The sequence below is a fragment of the Nymphalis io genome, chromosome 4 (assembly GCF_905147045.1).
Source record: "Nymphalis io chromosome 4, ilAglIoxx1.1, whole genome shotgun sequence".
Lineage (NCBI taxonomy): Eukaryota > Metazoa > Arthropoda > Insecta > Lepidoptera > Nymphalidae > Nymphalis > Nymphalis io.
Window position 1 is genome coordinate 4,582,192 of NC_065891.1, and position 20,586 is coordinate 4,602,777.

General features: G+C 33.6%; 3 protein-coding genes across 9 annotated transcripts in view; 2 read left to right on the top strand and 1 right to left on the bottom strand.

Annotated features, from left to right (window-relative positions):
- The window catches only part of LOC126781671 (alkylated DNA repair protein alkB homolog 8), a 104,369-nt gene extending 92,622 nt beyond the window's left edge, over positions 1-11,747 (top strand). Inside the window, exon 9 of the mRNA XM_050506630.1 lies at positions 11,737-11,747. Within this exon, the coding sequence (XP_050362587.1) occupies positions 11,737-11,740 (4 nt within the window). The 3' untranslated portion in view covers positions 11,741-11,747. The remainder of the gene's footprint in view (positions 1-11,736) is intronic.
- LOC126781669 (N-acetylgalactosaminyltransferase 6-like) overlaps positions 1-20,586 on the top strand; it is a 114,140-nt gene that overhangs the window by 34,971 nt on the left and 58,583 nt on the right. The window lies entirely within an intron of this gene.
- Positions 1-20,586, bottom strand: part of LOC126781643 (teneurin-m) — a 228,089-nt gene that overhangs the window by 23,981 nt on the left and 183,522 nt on the right. The window lies entirely within an intron of this gene.

The following is a 20,586-nucleotide window of genomic DNA, read 5'->3' on the forward strand; positions in this document are numbered from 1 at the left end:
CAAAATTTCACAAAGTATTTTTATCAACATTCAACACAAGATAGGTCGGACGTACGGTCGCGAAAATGTTTTATGAAAAATGATGCGAAACACTTAACCGGACGTTTGCCTTTAAACCCATTTACAAATGTACACCCACACTACGGGATTCGTATCCCAAGACCTCGGGATCCGAGATCGGGAGTCACTCCATCCATCTAAACGGTCTGACGGATGATGCTCTCGATACGCGAGATGACAATAAGATGACCCTGGATCCATTTGTATGGTAATAGCTTTTCTATGCAAAAAAAGCAAACCTCACTGCTTTGCTTTTTTTGAAGATAAATTTGCTTTTGCATTACTTCTTACTAGTTATTTATAGCGATACTTTGTGTTTTTTTAACAAAGTACAGTAACAGCCTTTGAATGTCCCACTGCTGGGCTAAGCCCTCCTCTCCTCTTTTGAGGAGAAGGTTTGAAGCTTATTCCACCACGCTGCTCCAATGCGGGTTCGTGGGATACACGTGTTGCAGAATTTCAGTGAAATTCGATACATGCAGGTTTCCTCACGATGTTTTCCTTTACAGTCAAGCACGAGATGAATTATAATAACAAATTAAGCACATGAAAATTCAGTGGTGCTTGCCCGGGTTTGAACCCACGATCATCGGTTAAGATTCGAGCGTTCTTACTACTAGGCCCTCTCGGCTTTTTTTACATACGAACTTAAAATTAATTTTAGTGTATAAATGACAATAATACCTTAAAAAAGATTGTCCAGTAAATTAATATTTGTTATGACAGAAACATTTCTTAAACTTGTAAACCTACTGTTGGTAGGCCTTTACGCAAGCGCATCTAGGAAGATAGGACTAATGAGAAGAATAAAACGGCTTTATGCATCAAAGTATATATTTATGAAAATGCAACTTTATGTATACTTTATAGATAAAGTTGCATTTTCATAAATATATAATATGAATGATGAAACAGTGAAATGACCTGGTGTATGTATCAGTCATAAATGAGAATATAATACAAGTTGTCATTTATACACTAATGTAATTGAAGTGGGCGGTTATATAATCAATGAGCGTTACTTAAGCTATCATAATTGAATTTACCTAGACCATATAAACGTGTAATTGTTTAATAGAATGTTTAAAAAAAAACAAATTGTTTAAAAATAATAAAACAATTGATTGTGTTGTTCAAATAGCTCAAGATCTAGATAAATCGGTTACTTTGAATGACAAAGTGTCAAGTCGAGTATGAAGGCATTGCCAAGTTGATAGCAGGCTAGCGTGTCTGGTTAGAAATATCAGAATGTTGCTTAACTTGTAACTGTACGTTGCAGAACTGCAGTGGAAAATATTTAAAAATTTTAAATCATTTAAAAGGAAGAAGAGGAGATGGGTCATTTTTAATATTTCACTGTAAGAAATAAGATCTTATCTAACACAATTATCATTGCTTGGCGACTAAATATTAAGCTGAATTGTATATTCCTACTCAAACTGATATTTAAAGAGTGATGATATATAATTAATTGTAATATTTAGATTGATAGAACGATTTAACTCAGACTTTTTTTATTTGAATTGCTTTAAGATTCCGACAACTGCATCGTGATACTGACATCATTATTTCCAACCACAAAACAACTGGCAGTTAGTTGAAAATAGAAACGATTATTGATTTCTTTATCGGCTCTACGTCGCTTCGGCTTTCGTCGAGAAAGGAATATTATGAAAGAAATAATGTGGATTAATGTTGTAATATTTCGGATGAATGTAAATTGTAGTTTTGCCATGTTTAATTGAACATTAATGGAGAACACCTTAATTGAACATTAATGGAGAACACTAATGGAGAACCATTCTTTTCTATTAGGCAATAATTTGAATCTTACATATAATATTTATATAAGATTATTTTTTTATCAATTCTTCTTATTATATTATAAAGTTGGATAAAAAATTAATATGAAGTTTAGTTTTTTTAAAATAAATATTTAGCCACAATTGCGCTAAAATTTAAAACATTACAAAATTATAAGCATTATCATTACATTTATAAGTTTGTAAACTTGCTTCTTTTAAATAATTAAAAAAATATATTACATAATGCTTTTCATTATCTGTAGCGCGCGCGGCGGCCATTTTGTCTCGCTTAACTGCATTACGGATAATGACGTCATCCATCAAGACAACTTGACGGGCAGTTGCAGTAGGCACTGATTTCATTAATTGATATGAAATTGTTGTAAAGTAGTGGAAAATTCGCTTAGGAAAATAATCTTAGTATTTGCTAATATTATTATTTTCTTAGTTGTATTATAACATTTCTTCGACCAAATGATTGGTCACCAACAATGATGTCGCCAAGTCTAGTATAATCATTAAGTATAATTGAAATAGCACATAAGAACGAGAGCTTTGGCGCACCTTGGAAGAGACCTATGTTCAGCAGTAGATTGGATGGCTCATAACGATGATGTTAATAAAATAGTTCATATACCACACAATGTTTTATTGTCTAGTAACAGTAACAGCCTGTTAATATCCCACTGCTGGGCTAAGGCCTTCTCTCCCTTTTGAGGAGAAGGTTATTGTCTAGGTTTAAATGTTTTTATAGTATTAAATTGTTTTAAAAATAACTCATTCGTTAACCTCTGCCTGGTCATATAAAGTACTAAGCAATTAATTATCATTGATTGATTTTCTTGCTACCAGCAAAATGTAAATTAGCGAAAATGTTAACATGACATATTTCGAAATCTAAAAAATTGAAACTATACCTTAACGGTAAATTCGTAGAAGGTCACAAAATCGTCAAATGGAAATATTTGCTTATATTTAGATCCGGAGCACTAATCCGTATTGCTCATCACACGCCGAATCTATCGTCATGTCGGCTGTGAAATTTGAAATCATATTCCGGGCCAACAGCCAACTTTAATATTATTTAGCGTTGGATCAAATGTATTGCAAATGATGGCATAATTGTTACACACAGTTACATTTTTTATAAATTTCTAGTTTTAAACGAAACAGTTTTAAGAAAAAAATTTTTTTAACACAAGTAAAAATCATTAAGGTTCATTCATTCGGGAGCGGAAAGAGATTAGGCGAAGGACGAATGGCTTTACGTGCTTTCCGAGGGACGGGAGTGTACACTGCTGACTTTCTAACTCCGAGCTGTTATTGATAATTTTAGATACGAAAACCCGACATGTTTTTAATTAGCCTGAATCGGGTCTCCTAATCGGGATATTATGATCAATTTAGCTAACAGAACAGATACAAGTTAGCTAACAGAACAACGAGCAAAAATCTGTGCAAATATAGTTGCATAATACATTATATATCGCTACACTTCAACCATCTTCAACCCCGAATTGGTGCAATGTGACATAAGCTGCAAATCTTCTTTTCAAAAGGAGAGGAGGCCTTAGCCCAGTAGTGGTATACTTACAGGCTGCTTTATATTATATTATAAAAACTTTAATATTGTGAAACAATGTGTGGTCAAACATAAAATTCCTTTTCGTTTCCTTGTCCAATAAGTGACATATTTAATAATTTTTCTACAATAATCTTATATTAAACAATGTAATATGATTTACTTCTATAAAATCATACTTAAAAACACCTACTCATAATTGAATCAGCTTAGGAAATATATATTCCAATTATGAGTATATTATCTTAATGGCAGAAAGGCTTTGTGCAAGCCCGTCTGTGTACGTTCACTTACTTTGGCTTCGGCTTTGATTTTATTGTCAAACATCAATACATCGCTTGTGTTCCAGTTAAAGGGTATAGTAGGTCAGTGTAATATCAGACACAAAAGATACATCTTAGAACCTATTTTTGGCAGAGCATTGATTAATACAAAGCAAACCTTTGAATTGAAGGTGAACACTTATTTTTCAATTTGCGATGATAATTGATCAAATTTCATTTGAGAAAACTGTATAAAGAGCAGGCTCGAATAGGTCAGAATCGAACTTGTTGATATTTTTTTTATTAATATAATATTTATATAGAGTTGTATATAACGTAAATTAATTTAATATCCAAACTTGAATTTATATTGTTCTTACACATCATGTCGAATTTATTATTTTTAATTAACCCACAACCAGTAAAACATTGAAAGGATGAAGTCATTAAAAAGCCAAGAAATCACGTTACAGGTAGAAACGGAACCGCTGAATACATTTCCATGTAAACATTTCAAAGGTAATAGCTACTCAAAATCAAAGAAAAACCACCGGCGGAGCGAATATAAGATTTGAATGTTAAAAATTAATTATACTTTTTGTATATTATGTATATGTAATATATTAAAATTGCGACTTATTGAAAGATGAAAGGTTCACAGTTTCGTGTATGTATTTTTTTTATTATAATTTTCAAACCTCAAATATATTTAAGAAAGACGACAAAATTTTATTGAAACGATTTCTGAAAGCAGTTTCTTTAATTAATTATTACAAAAATGTTGTGTTTGGATTTAGAACACGCCGGTTCGTCTAATTAATCACCGGAATGTTAATGATAACATACAATCAAGGACGCTCTATAAAATAATAATTAATAATAATAATTTTTTCATTTTAATAAAGTTCACGTACCTGTTTTGAAAAAGTAAACTTACCACCATTAAGAGTACGAAAATAAAACATATCTTTTAAGTAAACAGCGAAGTGCCATCTCTATAAAAATGCGTCAAAAACCTAAGACGAATGTATACAGGAGTATTCCATCACATCCAGTTCGCACCTCCGCATTTACGTTTTCATAAATTTGCTTTTCGATCAATATTTCATATTCGTAACCGCACTGGGAACGGAAGATTTTTTCACAAGTTCGTGGCTCGCCAGTTATATTTTCGATTGTAGCCCCCACGAGGGCCCACTTGTATTTTCGATAAATTTTTCAACCGATTTATATTATCACTTTTTGGATCCAATGGCTGTATTTTTATGAGCCATCAGGGGTTTCTTCATTTGAGGATTATGAGTTATCGCTTGAACAGATGCCTGCTACATATGCTAGTTTTGTATTGGTATAAAATTCTAATAATGAAATCTATTACTTTTGTAAGAATCGAGTATATGATTATTTTTTTATAATTTAAGTGCCTTATAATTTTATTTTATTTTATATTAATGAATTTGAAAAAACGATTTTATAAGAATTTGATATAATTAATTTTATAAAAATGGCAATAAAACTTGTTAATAAAATTATGTAAAAACAGAAACGAATTTTAAACGAATCGTAATATTTATTGAAAATAGCCCATAAAGGTATCATTGTTTTGATTCTGAAAAAATGAAAAGTTAGACAAATACAGTATTTTTTAAGCCAAAAAGAATCATCTATTATACTGGCGCCGCAGAAAAATGCTTGCAAAAATCCGTAACCCGTGAAGCAGAATTTCATCGCGAAGCGGAACGTAAATAAAATATAGTTTTCCAATAGCTATCAGTAACAGGTGACAAATATTCGAGGCAGTACGGCACTCTACTGTCGATACACATTATCTGTGGTCAATATAATTTATTTGCTATGGCAAATAGGATTAGCAGCGGGCGGCGCGTCGCGTGGGCGCTCATTTTTTTGTGGCACAAAATGATGGGCTCACTAGTATATCGATTAAATATCACGCTGCGATTCACAATAGTATGTGCTTTTGAATGTAATGGAACATTTTAAATGGTTATTGTGTATCACAAATACACAATAATCATTTAGAATGTTCCCTTAATACTACAACTCAGTAATAGCTATGAAAAAATAAACATTTGTGTGTTCGCGATTTTAAATAAATAATATCGTTAAATTATTAAGTGAAGTAAATATTTTGATTTCTTTTTAGTGAATAAATATTATGTATATTATATCAAAATATAAGCTAAAATCTATTAAAGCAATTTTCATAACAATATTTAGTGCCTTCTTATACTACTTAAAGATTCAAAACAAGCAGCGGCAAGCACATTAAAAGCGTCTAAGTAAAAATAAACAAAGTACGCCGAAATGTAGGACGGGACGTGACAGGTGCCCTTAAAAGCTTGGGAATTGGCTGAAAGTAATCCGCGACCAGGCTTATCCGATCTCCCGAACAAATAAAAATACTTAGCACGTAAAACCTTGGAACCGTCGTAAAACTGCCGGTTCACTGATAATGCGTATTGGGCCAGGTTGCGATGATTTTAACTACATCTGCAGAGACGAAGTTTTCTCTTTTATATTTCTTTTTTTAGAAAATCATTTGACACTAAATTCAAAATGGTATAACATCTCCGTACTACGTAATGTACGTAGCTGAAAAATAGATTATATTATTATTTAAAGAAAAAAAAACCCGGATTTATAACCTTGCTTGCACTTTGCTGTCAAAAATTATTCCTGCAAACAAAAGTTACCCAACCATAAAACAACTTTTAGCACTTGAAGAACTAGAGTTTTTCATATTTTATCGTACAAGTATCACCTGCGATCATTTTATCCGGTTGGCTGGAACAATTTAGCAAAAAAAAAAGTTTAGTAAAACTATAAGCATTTTTTGTCACAGCTGTACGGACTTTCTTAATTTTCGGTGGTACCAAATTAATTATTGTATTATCATTCCAATAATATATATGTATGTATGTTTGTACATATATTATAATTAGAATCAATCAATCCATCGAGTCCAAAATGGAAAACTGATTATAAGTACATTAAAATTGTCTTGCTAGATTTATTCACATAATACTTAGTAACGAGTTATAGTTACGGAAAAATAAAGCAAATATATAGCGCGTAAAAAGGGAAAAAACATGTCATTATTTCAGCGTTGGTCTTGGTTTAGCTGAATATAAGATGACAATTCGTTAAATATTAATCTGAAATGCAAGGAATTCCAAGTATTATGATATATGGGTATTTTTTTTTTACATGCCCCGGGATGGCAAATGACTCTACTCCACCTGATGGTAAGTGGTAGTAGAGTCCAAACGCGACGACGGCCAGTGCAGTCGGGAAGAATGTTCTGTACTAGCCGTCCCCGCCTTGCCGGTCCGCAAGATGCCTCTTCACGCCTCGTTTGAAGGAACCCGGGTTGTAAGAGGAGGGGAACACGTGAGCTGGTAAGGAATTCCACTTTTTGGAAGTGCGACAAAGAAAGGAATTGCCAAATTTCTTTGTTCGCGATGGAATTGATGTCACATATAAGGATTGGTTATCTTTATTTACAGGAAGTGGCTATATGATACGACAAACACAACGACAAAGTGCCTTTGAGATAGACGAGAATTGATGTTTGTTGTGGATTATAGTTACGACAAAAGATAGTTGTAAGTGTCCGACTAATATGTATTGTAAGAAATCATGAGTAAAATGATTATATTAAGTTAAAGTTTGTCCAATTATGTCAGTACTTATGCGTTATGAGTAATTTAAGGGCTTTGCAGAAAATAACAACGTTATAAAATTTGCATTAATTTAATAAAATTCTAAGATGTCACATTAGAGTTTTGTATCAGTTTGAATTTCTGATTGCTTTTCTTCAATTGGATGGCCTTGTCAACAAGTGGGCCATTAGCACGTATTTGTAGCCAAAGACAATATCTGGTCATTGTATAAAAATACGTACGAAACATCAGATTAAATTATTTACAAATTACAAGTGGCAGTAGACCGTTTTTTATAAAGTTATTTTAAAGGCACGCGTGAGTTAATTCAATCCAGCTCCGAACCGTAACTGCACAATTAAATCAATCATTTTTATTTCCACCAACGAATATCGAATAAGCCAGACAGCTCCACAAACTAAAGATATTTTATATATTGTAAAGTTAAACCACAGTTCGATAGTTGGTTTTGCGTGTACGGATTTTATACAAAATGTGACCGTTAAACAGTTAATGATAGAATTATATTATATCAATAAACTTAACTGTATAACACACATTTGTATTTATTATTTATATGTATAGTTATTTTTCATGATGTTTACATAACTCAATTTTACGATATCGATCCTTGCAGTCGTAATTTGAATGCCCGCAGGAAAAAATAATTTCGAACAATTTGAATAAAGCCACAATTTCATGGACGCGTTGGTGCGAACTCGCGAGTGTTACAATTTAATAGAACTTCAAAAGGGCTGCTGATTCCGCCACAATTCTATCAGCTTAGCGCCAGATCCCGGGCATTATGCGTATAAAAAGCGGTTATCGCGCCCCGAATGGGGACGATAGATGGTGAAAAGGGGAGCGAAGTAGATGCGGGGACTATGCTAGATATATTCAAATGGAGTATAACTATTACGTATAACGCATTGCTGTTATTATTTTGATTGCATAAAATCATGTTATTAAAAATGAGCAATGTATGATGTACTGCAAGGACTTGTAGGGTAAATATTAGACGGTGTCTGCAAACGACATATGGGTTTTATTTCAACATGACATATTGCGAATGCGATATTTTCATTACATTTTGTATTAAGGTTGTTAATGTGTCTTGGTGGTAAGAAATTATTTATTGGAGTTTGAGTACTTACATTATTAAAATATGTTACTAAATTTTTAGTTTTATATAAAATCTGTTATTTCATTTTGTTTTTAAAATTCAGTAAATAAAATAAGTTAAGCAAAGGCATGTTAATAAAGCTGTTAAACAGTAGAATTTGTAAAGAAAACTGAGCATTAAAGAAATGTAATTGAGAAAAAATATCGTTTTAACAACAGTTTCAAAAGGGACTTTGTATGCAAAATAAAAATAACACCACGGAGAGCGTCCATTTTGTCATAGGCGAAAAAGGCGCGAAAATAGGACTGAAGTAAAATGGCCGCCTTATATTTTTAGTTTCAATTAAGGGATTTTGCATCCGTCCGGACTTATGCCGCCTAACCAGTACGTATTAAGAATAAATAAGTAAAAAACAAATTGTGATAATAATAAAAATACGATATTTGATAATCACATTCTTCCGGATTATCTCGAATGTTTGATGACTGGACCTTTCAGACGGGTGTTTTTATGTATTGCACTAAAATGTAAAGATAAACGACGTGACAAAAAACATAAAACCTATAGCGTGACAAGAATAGTGACGTAAAGTTGATCGTCAACAAAATTAATTCGTCATTCGAATCCGAACTCCTCGTTTGAGCAGCAATTATCACAAGTGTAAAATGTTTTAATGCTATTCGAATTAAAACATTTAAATCTTGAAGCTCAAATAAAATGAATCTGTTTTAGGTGCATTGAAATTTAATGGTTATAATACTGTAAATGAGCAATTACCGTTTTTATTTTACTTGCATTTAAATCGAATTTTTAAACAATGGAATTGTGAATTAAACTGTGTTATTTATTGGAGATTGTAAGTTGTTTAACCATTCGTGAAAAAATCATCACGTTTAAAAAAAAAACAAGCGTAACGCTGAGCCAGCGTGGGTGGGACAATTAAAATCAAGCGATTTCAGCGCTCGCCGCTTTAACAGCGACTATTTAGGGACAATTACATCGCGTCATTGCCCATTGTCCGGCGACGATTAAACGCGAACTACAATGGGACCAATCCGAGCCCTAACGAAGCGACTTCGGTCATTTCCGCCCCACTTCGGCCTTGCTCAAAGATGTGTAATTTGCGGCCACCAAATTGTAGAACGGCGAGTTTTGACGGAATTGCCTTAAGTTGAACGCTTGTAAGTGGACCTTCGGAGGAGGCGTTAGGCTAACTTGGCAAAGTTTGGCAGATTGGTTTAACAGAAACGTTTTTGACAAGGCGACTTGCATATTCAGAGCTATTTTGGTATCCAGACACCAAAATCAGATATAGTTGGACGGATCTGGATCAGAGGCCATTTGGTAAATTTTATTAAAACATTCATTGTATATAATCGTTGTAAATTAAAGCCTGCCTTGTTTTACTTTTCACTCGACGTTAGAAAGTACAAATAATATTGTAATTTCAAGAGAATATCTTAATGATTGTAATCACAAGTTTTCAAGAGTATACCATTGAAATTAAAACCCTCTGGGTATGCAATTCAGATGTTCAAAGTTTTAATTAACACACGTCTCAACAAAACAATCGCAGAACAAAACAAATAGAACAGCGCGCGAAACTGGCATAAAATACAAAGTTTTATCTAAAGATAGTTGTTTCACCGTAATATTTATTTGCTCATCCTCCAGTGCCGGCGTAATTATGCGTTGACAAAGGCCGCCCTTTGTACGCCCGACGCCAATAATGATGGCGTGAACTTTGCTAATTTTGCTACAACCCGCGAGCAAGGCTGGCTCGAACTGTCTATAATTTTCTATATTACAGGTTATAAGAGGACAGATTTATAGTATTCTATTTGGTCAGGGTTTTTTTTCCTAATTGATCAAAGCTTACATTTTAAACTAATGAGATGATGTAAAATAGCACTTATATTGTCAGACATATGAACAAAATTATATGTAACCATTTGCATATATGTACATATCAATGTTGTCAGTTTTAGTATCAGATTTTCTGTGTATTGATATGTACTTTAAGGGCCTACGCCTCGACTTCATTTGATATTAGGTATCTATAAGAATACTATTTATTAATTTTATTATAATTTCAGACTTCTTAGTCAACAAATGTTGACAAATAAACTGATTATTGCGTAATATATTCTACTTTAATTAAGGTTAATAATGTAAAAATTAAACAAGTAAAACTGTAAATGTTTGAACAATAAATTAATTAATTTGGCACGACTAAATAAAAAAATATATCCAATCAATAATTTTAATAAATGGTAGTAGAGTATTGATAACTAAAATAAAGTTAACAGTGACTGCCTCGTTGATCTAGTGGCTTGATATAAGGCCGCAGACCCGGAGGTTCTGGGTTCAATTCCCAGGTCGGGCCAATAAAAACTCATTCTGACAGAAAATTTTTAGTGGCAGCCCGGAGTCTGGAAGTTGGAAGAATGTATACTCTCGTAAAGCACGTAAAGCCGTTGGTCCTGCGCCTGAACTCTTTCCGGTCGTGTCGGATTGCCGTCCCATCGGATTATGAGAGTTAGGGAATAGAGAGTGCACCTGTGTTTGCGCACACACTTGTGCACTATAATATCTCCTGCGTAGTTGGCTAATCTCTCTTGAGATTGGCCGCCGTGGCCGAAATCGGTCTGAAGGACATTATTAAAGTTAACATTAAAAAGTAAAATAAGGTGTTTTTATACAAATTACGTTTAAGCTATCGCTATCCCGCTTATTGGTCCTCGTTTGACTTGATTAGTTAAAAGTAGTTGTACCATCATTATCATTACTATTATAAGAATTACGAAAATATGAAATAATAATAAAGATGTTATTGTTATTGCCAAAGTTATATATTACTTTTATTTGTCTTGTAAGAAATAAAACTAAATCAAACAGAGTATCATATAATAAAAGAGTAAAAAAAAACCAATGTTAGTCACTAATCTGATTTATCGCGTTAAATCTTTGTAGCTGTAAAATTGTGATTCAAATTTATGGTAAAAATTTGCTTAGCAGCCTTATTTTTTATTAAATATTAGTTTGATCTAAAGCTAACTACACGCGGCATTTTGTCAACAACGTCGTTAAGCCTTTTAGCATCTCCGTTATCACACCCGTTATACGCCGACATGCGTACGATCCGGCCCGGACGGATATTGCGTTGTCAATAACCTCTATCGAGCGGAGTTAGGGAACTTTGTTAATATTGTTAGTTTAGATAAGATCGGATTTGATTTTGTGTAATTTTAGTTGAACGAAAGCGGATACGTCTGTAACAGCTTGCTGTGAATTCACTACTAAGAAGACGCTTTCCGTCTAATTATTAAGTTGTCGTTGTTTGTATATAAAGTGTGAATAGCCCACAGTTGAACAAAAGCTCCTCTTCTTTTATGGAGGTTTGGCACGCCGCTCAATTTTAGGCTGAATACGAATGTGGTTGCATTCATACGGGTTTCCTTACGACGTTTTCCTTCATCGCAGGTATGAGATGAATTACAAACACAAATTAAGCACATAAAAATACAGTTATAAGCATAACTGAGTTAATCTAACCACTAATTCGTTTAACCTATTAAACATTTTACTACGAAAGTTCAAAGTCTAGCACATTGTTAAATTTTCAGTATAAACATTGCTTTAATTCCACGCATAACTGAGTTACTTCATAACTGTCCTTGCCCGAGTTTGAACCCGCGATCTTACAGTGTCATACTAATATTATAAATGTGAAAGTTTGTTTATTTTACTAGTTGGATGTTCGTTATTCAATCACGTAAAACCGGCCAAAGGGATTTAAATAAATATTTTTATTAGAGAATACTAAAAAAAATGACACGGTGGCAGATTTTGAACAATGTTCGTTTTAAACTAAATTCCAAGCTGACGAAATTAAACGATAAAATGAACTTATAATACTTTTATATACAGGGACATCAGATAGTTAAAGTAAAATCAGTCTCCGTCTCTAAAATGTCGTATCAACACTAGTTGATTGATGAAACTCATTACACTGATAACTTATGTCTGGAATAACGCATAGGATACGATGTACATTTGAAAATGACAATTTCCAGGTATATTATAAGTTTTCTCTTTATACGCAATATGTACGTAAATAAACAAGATTGGCTAACGTCTTTATATATATATATGCCGTAACAGCCTGTGAATGTCCCACTGCTGGGCTAAAGGCCTCCTCTCCTCTTTTTGAGGAAGGAATTGACAGATATATATATATATATATATATATATATATATATATAGCTAGTCAACGTTCGAGATTTGAGTATATGTATATAGCTTATCTTCCTTCATATAATAATAATCCATAAAATAATTTAAGCCATTAACGCCCCAGGTTAGACTTAGGTATATCTTCATTTTAGCGGTTCTTTTGTTGAAAAGCGTTATTTTCTAGAACAATAGGAACAAAATAATGAACGGCTCCTTAAGTTTCGATAAATTCTGCATCACAATTATCGCGGGCTTTCTTGCGGGACACGACGTAATTGCGTTTGAATATAGAGACAAGGTTTGCGTGGAATTAAAGCAATGTTTGGACTGAAATTTTAACAATGTGCTAGACTTGGAAGTTTCGTAGTAAAATGTTTAATAGGTTAAACGATTTAGTGGTTAGATTAAATGGCTTTTTAATTCATAATTAACGCTGTTAAGTTTGAGCTACTAAATTAGCTTTTTAAATGATTTATGTTTCTTTTGCTGTTTTATGTAAAATAAGGGAGTGAAATGAGTATCTTATGTTTTAAGTAAGATAAAGTAATAAGCACAGATATATAATTGATATACATAGACATACCACTCTATTATCTGTAAATATTTAAAAAAAATAACTTAGATAATAATTGTTTATTTTTATTATAATTTTTAGAAAGACAGATTTATACATTACTGACACAATGGTCAGCTTATGGTAAGTGGTCACGTTCGCCCATAAACGGCACTAAAAGATCTATGATGTTATGTCTCTTTTACTTATATTTACACTGGCTAAATTACCACTCTCCCAGACCACAACAATTCTTATTATACATAAATTGAAGTAAACGAAAAAAAAGTTTAAAGTGTAATTAATCTCTTTGTATTATTTATGACTTATAGAATATATTTATACAAGATATATATTACTTTTTCTTTCCATCTATCTTTAATATAATAGAAAACATGTAGAAATAACGATTCAAAAGTGCTTATAAGAAAACCCCTATAAAATATGATTTAATATTGAATTAAAAACTCCCGTAAATAAACGAAAAATATCTAATATCAAACATATGTATACTATATGCTTAATCTTAATTAATCTAAAATTTAATATATTTTGATATAAGACTTCTGAAAATATAAATGTTTACTGGTGTTCAGAATATAATTATTCGCCTAGAAATGCTGAATCTCTCCACTACTCCCGTACGCCACAAGATAAACTAGACCGCATATATGATAAATTCATTAATATGTTTGTGTGCGAGAATCAAATGCTTATAGTGTTTAGTAACGTATTGTCTACTCATATATGTACATACGAGTTCTCGTGTGCGTTGGATATTTATTTTACGTGCGTTGCGATTACATTGTACGTGTGCATTTATATGTGTGCATCATTGTTTTATACGCTATTTTGGTACATTTTTAGACAGGGTAGTTGATTGATAAGTCAATTAATAGTAAGTTAGCTTCGATATTTATTAAGAATTATAAGTGGTATTAGTCTTATAATTAAAATTATTGTCTTAGTCGAAAAAAATTGTGTCTGAAATAGCTCTGTAAAAAAATTTTTTTTTTCAATGAAAGGCACATCTAAATCTGGTTAAATCGCGTATCTATTCAGCAGCAGTTGCGGGTATCGAGTTTGGAGAAAACCTCTTTGAAGTGTAATATCCCGAGTCTAAGTAATTAAAAGTTTTTTTCAATAAAAGGATTTTCTGTCAAGTAATTTCTTAATTTGTAGCAGCTCGGAATTCGAAAGTTGGCAGTGTTTATAATTTAGTGCCTCGGAAAGCACGTAAAGCCGTTGGTCCAGTGCTGGTCTGATAGTGTTTGGCAAGTGTTGGCACAGATACCTGTGGATATAATATATCCTGTGAAGTTGGCTAGTTTTCGTCGAACGACCGTTTTTGCTGATATCGATCACGAAGTCATCATCGTAGCAGGATGTTTGCTAACCAGATTCAGTTACAAGGCCTTCATATTGTTAACCTGTATGTTATAAAATCTATGCACATTGTATCTTCACAGTATGCATACATAAATTCATATGATAGAATTTTTAGGTCATTGCTCAAAGTTGGAATAATTATCATTTTAATATTGCAATCTGTTATGTAAATGTTACGTTGTCGGTTAAAATGTTTGTCTAACTCTCATATTATTGTGGCTGAACTTTGTTGCTCGCGGTCGAGTTACGCTGATACTTGAACGCAGTAAATATGAAAACAGTATTTTATTTTTGTGGAAATTACAGTGAATTGTACGGAAAAAGGTTGCTCTGCCTAACTAAACTATGTAAAGAGGTTATTCGTATTATGCACAAGTAAGTGTCATAGAATATGCAATACATCATTCGAATTTAAAAATTTCAGATTTTTTTTAAAAAATTGCTAAGTTGTACATAATAATTTAGTTTAAAGAAAATAATAATTTTTGGATTTAACCTAAACTTAAACTACGCCAACGCAGAACTGGTCAGGAACAAAAATTGTGACTAGAATCCACATTGTAAATCTAATTTAATAGTTATAATCTAATATATTAAACGCTTATTTGAAAACTACATACTTTTGATCGTTTTAACATTATACGAAACGAGATGGCTAATTAATGGATCACGTCGTTTTTAACCGATAGAGCACGTGTTCAAATCTATATATTGTGTCGTGTTCATCGGTAAAGGAAAACAAACCCGCATATGCTGGATGATATTCTATCTTATGTCATATTATCAAACCCGCGTAGGGCAGCGCTTTGAAAGGACCCTCTCCTTTCAAAGCGCTGCCAGGCTCTACACCATGGCCTAGCAGACTTTTACTTTCAATATTATAAAAATAAGGATCAATAACTAAAAGTTAACAGGCGCGTCACTAAGGTGCAGAGTAATTATTGTTAAAACAACGCAAAACATCTCTATCTAAATATCTAATCGAGTAATTAAATATAATTTCCGATATAATCATATAGAATGTTTAATCAGAGAATCCAAATTATATTCATTTATAAAACATTTTAAAAACATCAAACAGTGGCGAAAATGGAAGACATCAATACGAGTGGTTTTGGCACGATATTATGATATAAACATCGAGCCGAGGAACCGAGCTGTGGCCTAGGAAATTATTTTTTAATCAACGTCTATCGCTGACTTTTGACAAGTGACTTCGCTGGCAATAGATTGCCTGTCTTGCGGATATCAAGCCTATTAAGCTCGATACAGACTGTACGTTTATAAAAGCAGATAACATTGTAAAATACATTACCTTTGTTCATTTTTTTAACATAGTAGTACTATAAGCTTTACTTTTTAAAGGGTAAAGTTTTTTTTAGAATGTTTCTGCATCAATTAATTAAACAATAATGTTGTTCACATGAAAATTGAGTATTTTTTAACTAGCCTTTTAATCTTTATGACAATCCTCCCTTTAACAGTGTAGCGTAATAAGCAGAAAGCGTGATTTGATTACAATTTCCAACGGAGTACGTTATTAGCAAAGCAGTCAATGCGTGACTCATTAAAAACTTTTTATTAAAAATTCAAATTTTTAATAACGGCGCAAAGCAACGTTGTATAAAACTTCTTTAACGCTTAAACCAACAGAACAAATCGATTCGAGGAAATTACTTATAAGTAGGAGCAAATAGGGCAGATCTGATAAGTGGTTCTTTCGCCACGCCACTTGATTGATACCTTCATCGCGGCGTTACGTGGCGCTACGTTGCGCTGGCAATGCAGTTACTTGTAATGCATTTCGTGTAATACTAAGCTTGGTTATTAATAAAAAAAATAATACTAAAGTTTAATTTATTAAAAACAACATTGTAAGTAAAAAATGAACTCTCGTAACACTTATTTATATATGTATACTTTTTAAACTACCTCGTTGGTCTAGTGGCTTGATGTAAGGCCGCAGAACCGGAGGTCCTGCGTTCCATTCCTAAGAAGAATAAAAGAACAAATCTTCTCATTGAACATCAAAATATTGAAATGTAAAACAAAACGACAAATCTAAGTTTATTCTCGTCTTAACAATCTAAACAAGAATAACAAGATTCACTCAGACACCATAAAATAGATTCTTGCATAGAAACTTTGCATAAAAGTAGAATCCAATTTTATTTCGCTAAGCATCCTATTAATATGTCATTGGATTGTTTCTAAACACTGCAATGCTGGGGTGGGGTACAAAATGCGCACTCATTAAAAACTTTTCAACGCTTAATGAAAATCTTATTGGACCGGCTGCAACGCTGGCAGGGTTAAGGGGCTGAAATGGCCCGGGTAAGTGTATTACAGACGGATCGCTGCCTTTGATTCGTACATCAAAGACGATATCGTTCGTTCGTCGCTAAATCGAATCAGGAGCGCTTTGTTTCTACACTTCGTAGGTAAATTTGCGAGGGAGATCTTCGGCCGGGTTTCTAGGATTGGGTTCATGTTGCAAAAATTGCATGCTCAGTGAAATGTATTTCCTGGCTAAAATCTACATTCAATTGCAAGTGTAAATAGAATCAGATCAAAGGCTGTAGTCAAAATGTTTGCTGTGGAAATGTGTAGGGATTACGCTAAGGATATATCAATGACATGATAGCATAAAAGAGAATGACCTTAATGTCGACTATATAATTATAAATTGAATTTCCCCCATTTAAGTTCAAAGTCAACTTTTATTTTATACGACAGTGATATATATAATTTAAGAAGTCTATAAACTAATATCGTGAGTTTTGCGAAATAAATTTAGATTAAGAAATCATTTAAAAATAAATTTCAACTTCCAAAGTCCATGGAATAAGAAACTGCACGAGCTCAAACAAGAAGTGGCCAGTTGAAAAATAAATACAAGAGTTTGTTAACGGATTTAAAGTCTTTATTTAGTCGAGTTTCGGCGGCATAATATTTAACAGCGCCGCACACTATTTGTCGAGAAGACCACAAAATCGCAATAAAGCAACTTGGGTTAATTCTGGCCCGGTTGGCAGCAAAGTTGCGCTAAAAACTAAACCAATATACTTCTTAAAATTACAACGGCAGTCGAGGGTTATGTAAGCGCACGTGACCCGGACTTTTGGCAAGCGGCCGACGGGTTAAGGCACATGCGGATTTTAAGCGGAATTTATATTTTTAAACGCGGTACGAGATGAATAGTACTGAGGAACAGGCGTCGGATCAGTTATCGATAAGCTGAATTGGATGAAATACTCTAGGTTTTTTATTTGTAGAAATAATATGTTATGTATTTCGGTTCAGTACATATCAATGGCCGTGGTATTTAGCAGCAAGCTTAATGATCTCTTGGCTGATATATAATTTTATTTATTTACTTGGTTCCTTTAAAAACATTGGAGTTTTTTTTATGCTGAAAGTATTATTTTTGGACTGTAAGTAGGCAGCCTATAACCAAGTCTAGGTTGATTTGTAAGCAGGCCACGTGCGCTGGGCACTCGCCAGGCACGAACAAAACAATCGCTAACTCTGCTGATTTGAAACTAGGATTTCTTTTAGACAAATTTATTTATTTTTTTGGTAATGTTATATATTGAATGATTAAATGGTCAAAGAGATTTTTTTGAATATTAGTTAAAGGAAATTGCGAAGAAATTGTCAGGCAAGAAAAGGTAAAATAAAAAATAGTATAAAATAAAAATATATATATTTAAATTTAAAATAAAATTAAACAAAGCTAAATCCAGCATTTGATATAATTGATGCTATTTATGGACACAGCTTAGAGAGAATAAAGCAATAAATAAAAGTATACGTCTTTTTTGAAAATAGCAATAAACATATATCACCTTTACATTTACACCAGTTTTGGTTTTATATGTTGAAATTGTATCTGCAAAAGAATTAACAAAACAAAGAGAGGCGCTCAGCTAAAATAGGTGCTACGAGTTAGCTACGTGGTTACGTAGTTCGTAGCTTTATGCTACGGCATAGCCGTTACTCGCTAAAGAGCATACGCGCTTGTAAAAATTTATTGCGCGAAGTTTAAAATGTTTTTGCTACTTGAAACAAAATATATTAAATACAATTTCTTATCGAAAAATAAAGACGTTTTTTATATCGATGTGATATAATCTTGTTGAGGTGTTATCACTCATTTATATCGCCCACAAAACACGTCGACTAAATTAAAATAAAAGTATTTAAAATCTTGTAGATGAAGTAATCGTTAATGATAAATTAATCTTTTTATAAAAAAATATGTCTAGTTGGAAACTACTAATTAATTATGAAAAGGAATAGGAAAAAACTGTGCGAATAAAAAATTCAGTTTAATGCAGCGCTCAGCGCTCAAAATGCAAAGACGAAACTAGGTCTGGGATGCTTGGGTTAGTGCTTTCAGGCACTCGACGTGCACTACCTTATTAGTATCAAGAGGAAATTTTAACTATCGTTTTGTTAAGACGAAACTCATTACTTGCCATTTAATTGTTCGTGAACTCGGGCAGGTCAGAAAAATGACATTTATTTAAACTAATATGACATATATTTTTTACTATCCAAAATATGAAAATTATATTTAATGTAAATAAAAATGTTTAAAACACTTAAGATTATATTATTGTATACATCTGGTTATACTAATGTCACTAACAAGGTATTTGTATTAAACGAGAACATATCATTAACGTCCTCCCATTTCCATTAACAACTTTTTTTTATATACTATAGGTAGACGGACGAGCATATGGGCCACCTGATGGTCAGTAGTCACCAACGTCCGTAGACATTTTTTTTTTTTTATATTCGCCGGGAGGGCAAATGACTCTACTCCACCTGATGGTAAGTGGTAGTAGAGTCCAAACGCGACGACGGCCAGTACAGACGGGAAAAACGTTCTGCACTAGCCGCCTTCGCCTTGCCGGCCCGCAAGATGCCTCTTCACGCCTCATTTGAAGGAACCCGGGTTGTAAGAGGAGGGGAACACGTGAGCTGGTAAGGAATTCCATATTTTGGAAGTGCGACAAAGAAAGGAATTGCCAAATTTCTTTGTTCGCGATGGAATTGATGTCACAGTTAGGCGGTGACATCGAGAACCAGCTTGCGTGGACTTAAGAAGGAAGGGGGAAGCAGGAATTAGAGAGAATAATTCCTCAGAGCACTCGCCGTGATACAATCGATAGAAAGCGCTCAGTGCTGCTATCTCGCGACGCAATTGTGAAGGTTCAAGGGTGTTTGTGACCTTTACGTCGCCAATAATGCGTACTGCACGTCGCTGCAACCGGTCCAAGGCCGCCAGTAGGTACTTAGCGGAGCCATCCCAAAGGTGCGAACAATATTCCACGCAAGACCGTACCTGTGTTTTGTACAGCAGGCACAGTTGTTGTGGCGTGAAAAAACGCCGCACCTTGTTCAGAACTCCGAGTTTCTGTGAAGCTGTTTTTATAACAGCCTCGATGTAATCCCTTGGACTAAGGTCGCAGCGAACGTCAATCCCCGGCATGGCGATTTTGCTTTGCATCACCAGCGGAGTACCACAGAGGGAGGGAAGAGGGGAAAATGTTGACTTTTTCGCCGTGAGAGCGCATACCTGTGTTTTCTTGGCATTAAACTCAACAAGATTATCAGAGCCCCATTTGGCGATGAGCTCTAACGTCCTATCGAGTTCAATGACAAGATCCTTCCGCCTCTCCTCAATTTCCGCTCGCCCAGCCACTGCGCGTCCGTGGTATCCACCATGCAATTTACTATCGTCTGCATAGCAATGTATGTTCCCTAGAGAGAGCATATCATTGATATGCAAAAGAAAGGGTGTGGGAGATAGCACAGATACCTGGGGCACCCCAGCATTCACTACATAGAATTGTGAAGCGCAACCATCAACTAAAACAC